The 13391-nt window shown below is 39.0% G+C and overlaps 1 protein-coding gene across 2 annotated transcripts in view; it reads left to right on the top strand.

The window, feature by feature from the left end:
• The window catches only part of LOC139376183 (corticotropin-releasing factor receptor 2-like), a 101991-nt gene that overhangs the window by 72057 nt on the left and 16543 nt on the right, over positions 1–13391 (top strand). For both annotated transcript variants that reach the window (XM_071118461.1, XM_071118462.1), the window contains 3 exons: positions 6929–7035; positions 7463–7580; positions 7688–7841. In XM_071118461.1, the coding sequence (XP_070974562.1) occupies positions 6929–7035; positions 7463–7580; positions 7688–7841 (379 nt within the window). The remainder of the gene's footprint in view (positions 1–6928; positions 7036–7462; positions 7581–7687; positions 7842–13391) is intronic.

Below are 13391 nucleotides of genomic sequence, written 5' to 3'. Positions count from 1 at the left end.
TGTTTTGAAATGTGTTCCAGGTGACAACCTCATGAAGCTGGTTGAGAGAATGCCAAGAGTGTGTAAAGCTGTCATCAAGGCAAAGGGTGGCTATTTGAAGAATCTCAAATATACAATATATTTTGATTTGGTTGTTACTTTTTTGGTTACTACATGATTCCATGTGTGTTATTTCATAGTTTTGATGTCTTCACTATTATTCTACAATGTAGAAAATAGTCAAAATAAAGAACATCCCTTGGAGGTATGTCCAAACTTTTGACTGGTACTGTACACTACTGTTCAAAAGTTTGGGTTCATTTAGAAATGTCCTTGTTTTTGAAAGAAAAGCTATTTGTTTTGTCCATTAAAATAACATCAAATTGATCAGAAATACAGTGTAGACATTGTTCATGTTGTAAATGGCTATTGTTGCTGGAAACGGCAGATTTTATTTTTATGGAATATCGACATGGGAGTACAGAGGCCCATTATCAGCAACCATCACTCCTGTGTTCCAATTGCACATTGTGTTAGTTAATCCAAGCTGATCATTTTAAAAGGCTAATTGATCATTAGAAAACCCTTTTGCAATTATGTTAGCACAGCTGAAAACTGTTGTTCTGATTAAAGAAGCAATAAACCTGGCCTTCTTTAGACTAGTTGAGTATCTGGAGCATCAGCATTTGTGGGTTTGATTACAGGCTCAAAATGGCCAGAAACAAAGAACTTTCTTCTGAAACTCGTCAGTCTATTCTTGTTCTGAGTAATGAAGGCTATTCCATGCGAGAAATTGCCAAGATACTGAAGATCTCGTACAACGCTGTGTACTACTCTCTTCACAGAACAGCGCAAACTGGCCCTAACCAGAATAGAAAGAGGAGTGGAAGGCCCTGGTGCAAAACTGAGCAAGAGCACAAGTACATTAGAGTGTCTAGTTTGAGAAACAGACGCCTCAAAAAGTCCTCAACTGGCAGCTTCATTAAATGGTACCCAGAAAACACCAGTCTCAACGTCAACAGTGAGGAGGGGACTCCGGGATGCTGGCCGCCTAGGCAGAGTTGCAAAGAAAAAGCCCTATCTCAGACTGGCCAATAAAAATAAAAGATTAAGATGGGCGAAATAACACGGACACTGGACAGAGGAAGATTGGAGAAAAGGGTTATAGACAGACTAATCTTTGTTTGAGGTGTTCGGATCACAAAGATGAACATTCGTCAGACGCAGAAAAAATTAAGATGCTGGAGGGAGGAGTGCTTGATGCCATCTGTCAAGCATGGTATGGGGGTGCTTTGGTAGTGTTAAAGTGTGAGATTTGTGTGAGATTTGTATATGGTAAAAGGGATCTTGAAGAAGGATGGCTATCACTCCATTTTGCAACGCCATGCCATACCCTGTGGACTGTGCTTAACAGGACAGCTCCAAACTATGCAAGAACTATTTAGGCAAGCAGTCAACTGGTATTCTGTCTATAAGGGAGTGTCCAGCACAGTCACCGGATCTCAACTCTATTGAGCTGTGTGGGAGCAGCTTGACCATATGGTACATAAGAAGTGCCCATCAAGCCAATCCAACTTGTGGAAGGTGCTTCAGGAAGCATGGGGTGAAATCTCTTCAGATTACCTCAACAAATTGACAACTAGAATGTCAAAGATCTGCAAGGCTGTAATTGCTGCAAATTGAGGATTCTTTGAAGAAAGCAAAGTTTGAAGGACGCAATTATTATTTATAACCTCGTCAACGCCTTGACTATATTTCCTATTATTTTTGCAACTCATTTCATGTATGTGGCTGAAGGTAGCCTAGTGGTTAGAGCGTTGGGCCAGTAACCGAAAGGTTAATGGATTGAATCCCCGAGCAGACAAGGTAATCTGTCGTTCTGCCCCTGAACAAGGCAGTTAACCCACTGTTCCCCGGGAGGCTGTCATTGTAAATAAGAATTCTCAACGGACTTTTCTAGTTAAAACCAGGTTAAGTAAGTGTTTTTTAAATTAAGGACATTAAGGACATTAAGGACCTTTTTAAGTGACCCCAAAATGTTGAATGGTAGTGTGTATATAGTCTAATTAAGTTACAGCTGTAAACTTTTTTTTATATACTGTAGATACACCATCAGGGGAGCCTAAAGATAAATAATCCACTTGTTTAGAGACAAATTTCCATCAGTTTTTAATAATACAGTCAAATTTAAGGTGAGTGTGTACAGGGCAACTGGCTCTAGACTGCAATCCCTCCTCCAATTGGTTAATGACATTAGTGCTTCTACACCTGCATTGCTTGCTGTTTGGGGTTTTAGGCTGGGTTTCTGTACAGCACTTTGATATATCAACTGATGTAAGAAGGGCTTTATAAATACTTAAAATGCCTTTATTAGTATGGCATGCTCAATAGAAACAAAGCTTTCAAAAAAACTATGCGTTTCGGCTGAATGGCCTTCGTCAGGGAGTACAAAAGAAAGGAATACAATGTCCTCTTTTGAACAGCTTTTCCAATTAGCCCTAATTGGAAGAGGGAGTGGTTACAAAATTGATTGGACACACCTAGTAAGCAATACTACACACATTAAAAGGTGAAAGACTGTAGCTATGTTATCATAAAAATACAACTCCAAGCTAGAAGTATCAGAACACTTAGAAAGGTAGTTCTAACCTTAAATATGACTGGGAGAAGTGTCAAGAATAAGTAAGCAATATATTCCATAGTACACTAAAACACAGCAAAACATGAACAACAACAGTCTAAACATAGCTGAGGGCAATTGAGCAAAATGTCCACTAGATGACAGCAAATGGACACATCAAGACCCTACAGGAAGGGTGAGAAATCCATTTAAACCAGGGTATTTAGTGGCCTGTAGTTTGTAAATCCAAAAACTTTCCCTTTGGTTTAACTGTTTAAGACGGTCCACTTTTCTAATAGAGGCCGGGATATGATCAATACCCATAGCCTGTAGGGAGGCAGGGTTGCCATGGTGTAGGGACTTGTAGTGCCTTGCCATGGGGTAGTCTTCATTACCTACCCGTGTGGCATACTTGTGTTCCGCTAAGCGATCTTGAAGGCGTCTCTTTGTCCGTCCAATGTAGAACACCTTGCACTGTGGACATTCCAATCTATAGATGACATGAGTGGTTTTACAGTTAATGAAATGCTTGACGTAATACTCCATTTAGGAAGCTGTGTCAACAAAATACTTCTCTGAGCAATATTACTGCAATGGTTGCAATGGTTACATTTAAAAGAGCCCTTGGGTTTGTGGTCCTGTATCACAAGACACTCCCCTTCGCAACAAGTTCTCTCTGTCAAGTAATCCAGCCCTTATACCTGCAAATTCTGCGGACTCTTTGGAATTGGCCATATGGAATGTTTTCTTAAAGCCTTTTGGGGTGAAAGCTGTCTGCCCTCAGAATGATATTCCCATCTGTAGGCTTCCTAAAGATTGATGTGTGCAAACAACCTTTAGTAAAAATGACAATGTCGAGGTCCAAAAATGAATGTTATACTTGCTGTACTCCATAGTTAGATTGATGTTAGGGTTGATGCTGTTAAGGTATTGGTGGAAGGAAATAAGTTCATCTTCTGAGCCGGACCAAAACAGGCAAACATCATCAATATAGCGTCCCCACCGTATAATCCGGTCAAAGAAATGGTTATTAGAAGGATCCAAAATGACGTCATTTTCCCATTTACCCAAGTACAAACCAGCGTAGGAAGGGCTGTAGCAAGATTGACTCCAACAAAACGCGACGTAATCTTTCTAAGACAGAGAGGGATACAGTTTAAATCATTGTCCAACAATTAACAGATTGTGGTGAAAACAGCAGACAGAGGTGGTGCTACAGTAGTGTGGAGTAAAGACAAATATGTGACAGAAGCCTACCGTCAATTAGACAAATCTTGAAAATCCCCCAGACAGACCAGTCATTAGTGGTAATGAAAGTCTGACAGAACCCATCTCTAAGTACATTGATTACTTTATTAAGCCTGTTCTGACGTCACTCCCAGCCTATCTTCAAGATACCACAGATGTGTTGAACAAAATTAAGGAGTTGAACAATATAGGTACAGCTTCCTTTTTAGTCAGCATGGATGTGGAGAGTCTCTATACACCACCATTGAGCATGAACAAGGTTGGGCAGCTATGCACCATTTCTTGAGTACCCAGCCTGGAACTGAGATGCCTCCTACAGAATTCATTGTCTCACTGACTGAATGGACTCTTAATCATAACATCTTTATCTTTCAGGACCGTATTTTTAAACAGGTGTGTCATGGGAGCTACAGCCGTTCCTATGCTGGTCATTTTGGATCCTTCTAATAACCATTTCTTTGACCGGATTATATGGTGGGGACGCTATATTGATGATGTTTGCCTGTTTTGGTCCGGCTCAGAAGATGAACTTGTTTCCTTCCACAAATACCTTAACAACATTAACCCTAACATCAAACTAACTATGGAGTACAGCAAGGATAACATTCATTTTTTGGACCTCGACATTAGTAAAAAATGTGAAAGGTTTGCACACATCAATCTTTAGGAAGCCTACAGATGGGAATACCATTCTGAGGGCAGACAGCTTTCAACCCAAAAGGCTTAAAGAGAATATTCCATATGGCCAATTCCAAAGAGTCCGCAGAATTTGCGATCAGGAAACAGACTACAGTGTCAAATCTGCTGAATTGGAGAATCGCTTCTTGAATCGGGGCTACAGCATTCAGGTCCTGAAAGATGCAGGTATAAGGGCTGGATTACTTGACAGAGAGAACTTGTTGCGTAGGGGAGCGCCTCGTGACACATCGGAGAGAGTATTTTGTTACAAAATACAGCACTGAAGTAGAGAACATTCAAATAATCATTAAAAATAATTGGGGAATCATCCAAAGTGATATGCTACTATGCCAAGTCTTTCCTGAGCCACCAGTCATAAGCTTTAAGAGATGTCCTACTCTAAATGACAAATTAGTCCACAGTTATCTTCCGGGTAACTCTCAAAAAAACTTGTCTTGACCACAAACCCAAGGGCTCTTTTAAATGTAACCATTGCAACCATTGCAGTAATATTGCTCAGAAGAAGTATTTTGTTGACACAGCTTCCAAAATGGAGTATTACGTCAAGCATTTCATTAACTGTAAAACCACTCATGTCATCTATAGATTGGAATGTCCACAGTGCAAGGTGTTCTACATTGGACGGACAAAGAGACGCCTTCAAGACCGCTTAGCGGAACACAAGTACGCCACACGGGTAGGCAATGAAGACTACCCCATGGCAAGGCACTACAAGTCCTTACACCATGGCAACCCTGCCTACTTACAAGCTATGGGTATTGATCATATTCCAGCCTCTATTAGAAAAGGGGACCGTCTTAAACAGTTAAACCAAAGGGAACGTTTTTGGATTTACAAACTACAGGCCACTAAATACCCTGGTTTAAATGAAGATATGGATTTACAAACTACAGGCCACTAAATACCCTGGTTTAAATGAAGATATGGATTTACAAACTACAGGCCACTAAATACCCTGGTTTAAATGAAGATATGGATTTCTCACCCTTCCTGTAGGGTCATGATGGGTCCATTTGCTGTCTTCTAGTGGACATTTTGCTCAATTGCCCTCAGCTATGTTTAGACTGTTGTTGTTCATGTTTTGCTGTGTTTTAGTGTACTATAGAATATATTGCTTATTTATTCTTGACACTTCTCCCAGTCATATTTAAGGTTAGAACTACCTTTCTAAGTGTTCTGATACTTCTAGCTTGGAGTTGTATTTTTATGATAACATAGCTACAGTATTTCACCTTTTAACGTGTGTAGTATTGCTTACTAGGTGTGTCCAATCAATTTTGTAACCACTCCCTCTTCCAATTAGGGCTAATTGAAAAGCTGTTAAAAAGAGGATATTGTATTCCTTTTTTTTGTACCCCCTGACGAAGGCCATGCAGCCGAAAACACATCGTTTTTTTGAAAGCTTTGTTTCTATTGAGCATGCCATACTAATAAAGGCATGTTACTTAATTATATGAAGAGTGCCTTGGTCCTCCTTTCTTTTTAATGACCAATTTACCCATTTTACCAAAGAGCGCCTTCTATCTACCAAAATGTACTATTGTGTACCTTAGTAGCGCTTCCCTTCCTCCTCTTTCTACTGGCTATATAAATACATTTGATTTGATTTAGCTACTCTCTTTTTATGTTTCTAAAGTAGCTACTTCAAATATTAGCTCAACATACAAAGCTCTGATTTATGAAATTCACAAAAAAAATTGGAAACAAATCAAATCCTATCTTTTTGGAATGTTTGTTCATTGTTACTCATCCAGTCAGCTAAAGTAGGTAATTTATCAGAATGTTCCACATTTCCATATTTAGTTTTATTGATATCTTTTGAAAGTGAATTGTGCATTGCAAATGCATGTCTCTGTCAACGTGTATGTACAGGTAACTGCCAAAATAATGGAAACACAAGTAAATTAGGTATATAAAGTACTTTGAAAGCTGGTGCTTACATACCGGTGTGGTTCCTAACTAAATTACGCAATTAACATCCCATCATGCTTTGGGTCATGTATAAAAATGCTGGGCAGGCAATTACTTTGGGCATTATTTTGGCTACCATAGCTATGCCCCCATAGGATGACAATGCCCCCATCCACAAGGCACGAGTGGTCACTGAATGGTTTGATGAGCATAAAAACGATGTAAACCATCTGCCATGGCCGTCTCGGTCACCAGATCTCAACCCGGCGCCTGAGACAGGCGTTTTCCACCACCATCAACAAAACACAGAATTATGGAATTTCTCGTGGTAGTATGGTGTTGCAATCCCTCCGATAGAGTCTCAGACACTTGTAGAATCTATACCAAGGTGCAGTTACCTGTATAATTTTGTATTAATAATTTTTTGCCTTTCGTAATTTTGAAGCATAACTTGTGATATTCTCTCCTCAGAGGAAATACCCAATGCACTATAAGATTGCTCTGATCATCAACTACCTAGGCCACTGTATTTCTGTGGGAGCTCTTGTCGTGGCCTTCGTTCTCTTCTTATGCTTAAGGCAAGTACAGAAAGGGTACCCTTCTAAGTGAATTTGCGGTACATGTGACCTCTTACAAAACAACGAGCAACATTTATTTGAACTGCAGGATTGCCCTCCATTAACACATTCAATGTAAAATGAAGAGGTCCCTCTCAGTTGAAAACACAAGTATGTTGAGTACATCTCAAAACCTTCACTAATCACATATTTAATCCAGATTATTGATTATTTTGTTGTTGTTGTGTGTCTTTGTATGTAAACTGTGTTTTGATGCTTGTTAATCTAAAAAAGGTCTAGTATATATCATCGATCAAGTAAATTGTACTCAAGAATAACATGTTGTCGCCTACCGGAGGAATATGTTTTTGATTGGAATATTGTAACTTCAGGTATGTAAAGCATTGTTGTTGTTTTTTCCAATTTCTAATGTTCTGTATATTTCTAGGAGCATAAGATGCCTTCGAAACATAATCCACTGGAACTTGATAACAACCTTCATTTTGAGGAATGTTATGTGGTTCCTACTTCAGTTGATTGACCACAATATACATGAGAGCAATGAGGTAACATTCATTACATATTTTTTTATTTTATTTTTACAATTCACATGAATGTTAAGCTTTTCATTGCACTAACACCTAACTCGTTTTGTTTTTATGTCTTTCTACAGCCTTGGTGTCGCCTTATAACAACGATATATAACTATTTTGTGGTGACCAATTTTTTCTGGATGTTTGTTGAAGGATGCTACCTTCACACAGCCATTGTGATGACTTATTCTACAGACAAGCTAAAAAAATGGGTCTTCTTGTTCATTGGCTGGTGTAAGTACTGTACATGTCAAACTATGACATGTGACTGATAGGAACACATGCTAGGAACACAATAATTTCACTACACTCGCAATAACATCTGCTAAATATGTGTATGTGACCAATAAATATTGATTTGATTTAATATCAATCATAAAACTCTTGATAGCAGCCATACACACAGCAGCATTCACACTAAATATCTAAATATGAAACATGAAATGGTAATTGTTATTTTCCCTATTTTGCACCTCTATGAGCCATTATGACAGTCTGGTAAAAAAAATATATTTTGTTATGTTAGTCTTGTTCTAAAATTGATTAAATAAAAAAAATCCTCATCAATCTACACACAATACCCCATAATAACAAAACAGGTTTTTATAAATGTTTGCAAATTTCTTAAAAATACAAAACAGAGATATCTTATTTACATAAGTATTCAGACCCTTTGCTATGAGACTCGATATTGAGCTCAGGTGCATCCGGTTTCCATTCATCATCCTTGAGCTGTTTCTATAACTTGATTGAAGTCCACCTATGGTAAATTCAATTGATTGGACATGATTTGGAAAGGCACACACCTGTCTATACATAAGGTCCCACAGTTGAAAGTGCATGTCTGAGCAAAAACCAAGCCATGTGGTCGAAGGAATTGTCCGTAGAGCTCCGAGACAGGATTGTGTCGAAGCACATTTCTGGAGAATTGAAGGTACCCAAGAACACAGTGGCCTCCATCATTCTTAAATGGAAGAAGTTTGAAACCGCCAATACTCTTCCTATAACTGGTCGCCCGGCCAAACTGAGCAATTGGTAGAGAACGGCCTTGGTCAGGGAGGTGACCAAGAACCTGATGGTCACTCTGACAGAGCTCCAGAGTTCCTCTGTGTAGATGGGAGAACCTTCCAGAAGGACAACAATCTGACCTTTATGGTACAGTTGCCAGATGGAACCCACTCCTCAGTAAATGGCACATGACAGCCCGGTCCAGGTCACATCTGGATGAAACCTGGCACTATCCCTATGGTGAAGCTGTCACGCCTTCTCCCACTCCTTCTCTCTGGCACTTGAGTGCGCCAGGCTGCCCTTCATTACGCACACCTGTCACCATCATTATGTGCGGCAGCGCTCATTGGACTCACCTGGACTCCTTCCCTTTGTTGATTGCCTCGTCTATAACTGTCTGCTCCTTCGTTTGTTCCCTGTGTCTGCATTAATGGCGTTATGTGTTCATGTCCAGACGCTGTCCTGTCCTGTTCCATGTTGGTTGCCATTAAATGTTCAGTCCCTGTACCTGCTTCTCGTCTCTACCAGCGTCAATCCTTACAGAAGCATGGTACCACAAAGCGCAAACCAGATGGGATGGCATATCGCTGTATTTTTTTGTAAACCTGCCCCTTAACCCCTGAGTTATTAACTGAAAGTTGTTGATCTATGGAGTGATCTACACTAGTTTGTGTAGTGTTTTTATTAATTCACTCCACATCACAAAGCGTGAATGCTACAGTACATGCTTGAGTAGACAAACTTAGACAATGTAGCTAAATATTAGCAAAACAACCCTTCATTCCCCACAAAGCATTTTGTGAGATTAACAGAAGTGTCTAATTTCAAGAAAAGAGAAAATGCTATTGGAGTGCGGGGAAGTCCGAGGTGGTTGTACATCAGTTCAGGCCTGCAATTGAGCGAGAGCTTAATGGGACAGGCAGCAGATGCCCCCAGTCATCACCACATAATTATCCACACTCACCTAGAGTGATGTTAGTGAAAGCACATTGCATGTTAGAAACTCCCACAATGGAGAGGCTCCTGAAACTGCACTGGAGCACGCTTCAGCTCAGCTCAGCTCAGCTCACTGCTGAGCCATTTTGACGTTTTCTTTATATAACATGCAATGTAGGACTATGTATGCAATGGCATAAAACATAGATCTGGATGGATCTGTATATAGGTCACATTTATGTGAGTCCTTTGAACATATTGTACGCTAGGGTGTAGGATATAATACAGTATAGTAGCACACTCAGTATAGGTATTAGAGTATAGGATATAGTACAGTATAGTAACACACCCAGTATAGTTATTAGAGTATAGGGTACAGTATAGTAACACACCCAGTATAGTTATTAGAGTATAGGGTACAGTATAGTAACACACCCAGTATAGTTATTAGAGTATAGGGTACAGTATAGTAACACACCCAGTATAGCTATTAGGGTATAGGGTACAGTATAGTAACACACCCAGTATAGGTATTAGAGTATAGGATATAGTACAGTATAGTAACACACCCAGTATAGTTACTAGAGTATAGGGTACAGTATAGTAACACAGCCAGTATAGTTATTAGAGTATAGGGTACAGTATAGTAACACACCCAGTATAGTTATTAGAGTATAGGGTACAGTATAGTAACACACCCAGTATAGTTATTAGGGTATAGGGTACAGTATAGTAACACACCCAGTATAGGTATTAGAGTATAGGATATAGTACAGTATTGTAACACACCCAGTATAGTTACTAGAGTATAGGGTACAGTATAGTAACACACCCAGTATAGTTATTAGAGTATAGGGTACAGTATAGTAACACACCCAGTATAGTTATTAGAGTATAGGGTACAGTATAGTAACACACCCAGTATAGTTATTAGGGTATATGATATAGTACCGTATAGTAACACACCCAGTATAGTTATTAGAGTATAGGGTACAGTATAGTAACACACCCAGTATAGTTATTAGAGTATAGGGTACAGTATAGTAACACACCCAGTATAGTTATTAGGGTATAGGATATAGTACCGTATAGTAACACACCCAGTATAGTTATTAGAGTATAGGGTACAGTATAATAACACACCCAGTATAGTTATTAGAGTATAGGGTACAGTATAGTAACACACCCAGTATAGTTATTAGAGTATAGGGTACAGTATAGTAACACACCCAGTATAGTTATTAGGGTATAGGGTACAGTATAGTAACACACCCAGTATAGTTATTAGAGTATAGGGTACAGTATAGTAACACACCCAGTATAGTTATTAGAGTATAGGGTACAGTATAGTAACACACCCAGTATAGTTATTAGAGTATAGGGTACAGTATAGTAACACACCCAGTATAGTTATTAGGGTATATGATATAGTACCGTATAGTAACACAGCCAGTATAGTTATTAGGGTATAGGGTACAGTATAGTAACACACCCAGTATAGGTATTAGAGTATAGGATATAGTACAGTATAGTAACACACCCAGTATAGTTACTAGAGTATAGGGTACAGTATAGTAACACACCCAGTATAGTTATTAGAGTATAGGGTACAGTATAGTAACACACCCAGTATAGTTATTAGAGTATAGGGTACAGTATAGTAACACACCCAGTATAGTTATTAGGGTATAGGATATAGTACCGTATAGTAACACACCCAGTATAGTTATTAGAGTATAGGGTACAGTATAGTAACACACCCAGTATAGTTATTAGAGTATAGGGTACAGTATAGTAACACACACAGTATAGTTATTAGAGTATAGGGTACAGTATAGTAACACACCCAGTATAGTTATTAGGGTATAGGGTACAGTATAGTAACACACCCAGTATAGTTATTAGAGTATAGGGTACAGTATAGTAACACACCCAGTATAGTTATTAGAGTATAGGGTACAGTATAGTAACACACCCAGTATAGTTATTAGAGTATAGGGTACAGTATAGTAACACACCCAGTATAGTTATTAGGGTATAGGGTACAGTATAGTAACACACCCATTATAGTTATTAGACTATAGGGTACAGTATAGTAACACACCCAGTATAGTTATTAGGGTATAGGATATAGTACCGTATAGTAACTCACCCTAGTATAGTTATTAGAGTATAGGGTACAGTAAAGTAACACACCCAGTATAGTTATTAGGGTATAGGGTACAGTATAGTAACACACCCAGTATAGTTATTAGGGTATAGGATATAGTACCGTATAGTAACACACCCAGTATAGTTATTAGAAATCTCATCTTTTCCTCAAAATGGAATTAACCAAAGGTTGTTCACTCACACTTGTTAATTCATGTGTGTAGTGGAGGGGATGTGGAATTTTTACAGTCCATTGGTTTCACAAGTGGGAGGTACATAGATTTCAGCAGTGGGATGTATTGGTGTCAGCAGTGGGATGTATTGGTGTCAGCAGTGGGATGTATTGCAGTGGAATGTATTGGTGTCAGCCGTGGGATGTATTGGTGTCAGCAGTGGGATGTATTGTTGTCAGCAGTGGGATGTATTGGTGTCCGCAGTGGGATGTATTGGTGTCAGCCGTGGGATGTATTGGTGTCAGCAGTGGGATGTATTGCAGTGGAATGTATTGGTGTCAGCCGTGGGATGACCGAAGGAGTTGGTTTTGTACCTTCAAGAAGATGTCTTTATTGTGCATAAGTAAATAACCTTGCACAGTCAGTTGGTGCTATCTACACAATATAGAACATCTTCCAAATATTGAGTTTACCCTCAGAATAACCTTAATTCGTTGGGGCATGGACTCTGCAAGTTGTCGAAAGTGTTCAACAGGGATGTTGGACCAGGTTGATTCCAATAGTTTCCAGAGATATGTCAAGTTGGCTGGATGTTGTTTGGGTGGTGGACCATTCTTGATGCACACAGGAAAGACTCAGCAGCGTTGTAGTTCTTGAAATAAACTGATGTGCCTGGCACCTACAACCATAAAGCACTTAAATATTTTGTCTTGCCGATTCACACTGAATGGCACACATACACAATCCATGTCTCAATTGTCTCAAGGCTTCAAAATCTTTAACCTGTCTCCTCCCCTTCATCTACACTGATTGAAGCATATTTAACAAGTGACATCAATAAGGGATCATATCTTTCACCTGGATTCACCTGGTCAGTCTATGTTGAGGAATGAGCAGGTGTTCTTAATGTTTTATACACTCAGTGTCTATCTGTTACAAATTAATATTGTAGCCTGATGTTTTGGTTTTAGGGATGTCCTTGAGTACACCCTTCGGTAATTTACTCAGTCCATCACAGTTTCCACTGATGATCAAGTGGTTTTCAAGCGCAGGTCTCACCTTTGAAGTGGAATCCTATTTACAACATTGAAGTATGATCTCTCATTTCAGACATTACAGTGACTAGATGTGGTTCTTACTCTCGAGCATCATCAAATCAAATCAAATCAAATTTTATTAATACACATGGTTAGCAGATGTTAATGCGAGTGTAGCGAAATGCTTGTGCTTCTAGTTCCGACAATGCAGTAATAACCAACAAGTAATCTAACTAACAATTCCAAAACTACTGTCTTATACACAGTGTAAGGGGATAAAGAATATGTACATAAAAAGATATATGAATGAGTGATGGTACAGAGCAGCATAGGCAAGATACAGTAGATGGTATCGAGTACAGTATATACATATGAGATGAGTATGTAAACACAGTGGCATAGTTAAAGTGGCTAGTGATACATGTATTACATAAGGATGCAGTAGATGATATAGAGTACAGTATATACGTATACATATG

Source organism: Oncorhynchus clarkii, chromosome 20 (genome assembly GCF_045791955.1).
Source record: "Oncorhynchus clarkii lewisi isolate Uvic-CL-2024 chromosome 20, UVic_Ocla_1.0, whole genome shotgun sequence".
Taxonomy (NCBI): domain Eukaryota; kingdom Metazoa; phylum Chordata; class Actinopteri; order Salmoniformes; family Salmonidae; genus Oncorhynchus; species Oncorhynchus clarkii.
The sequence above is the reverse complement of the archived record's forward strand: the minus strand, read 5'-3'. Positions and strand labels throughout refer to the sequence as shown.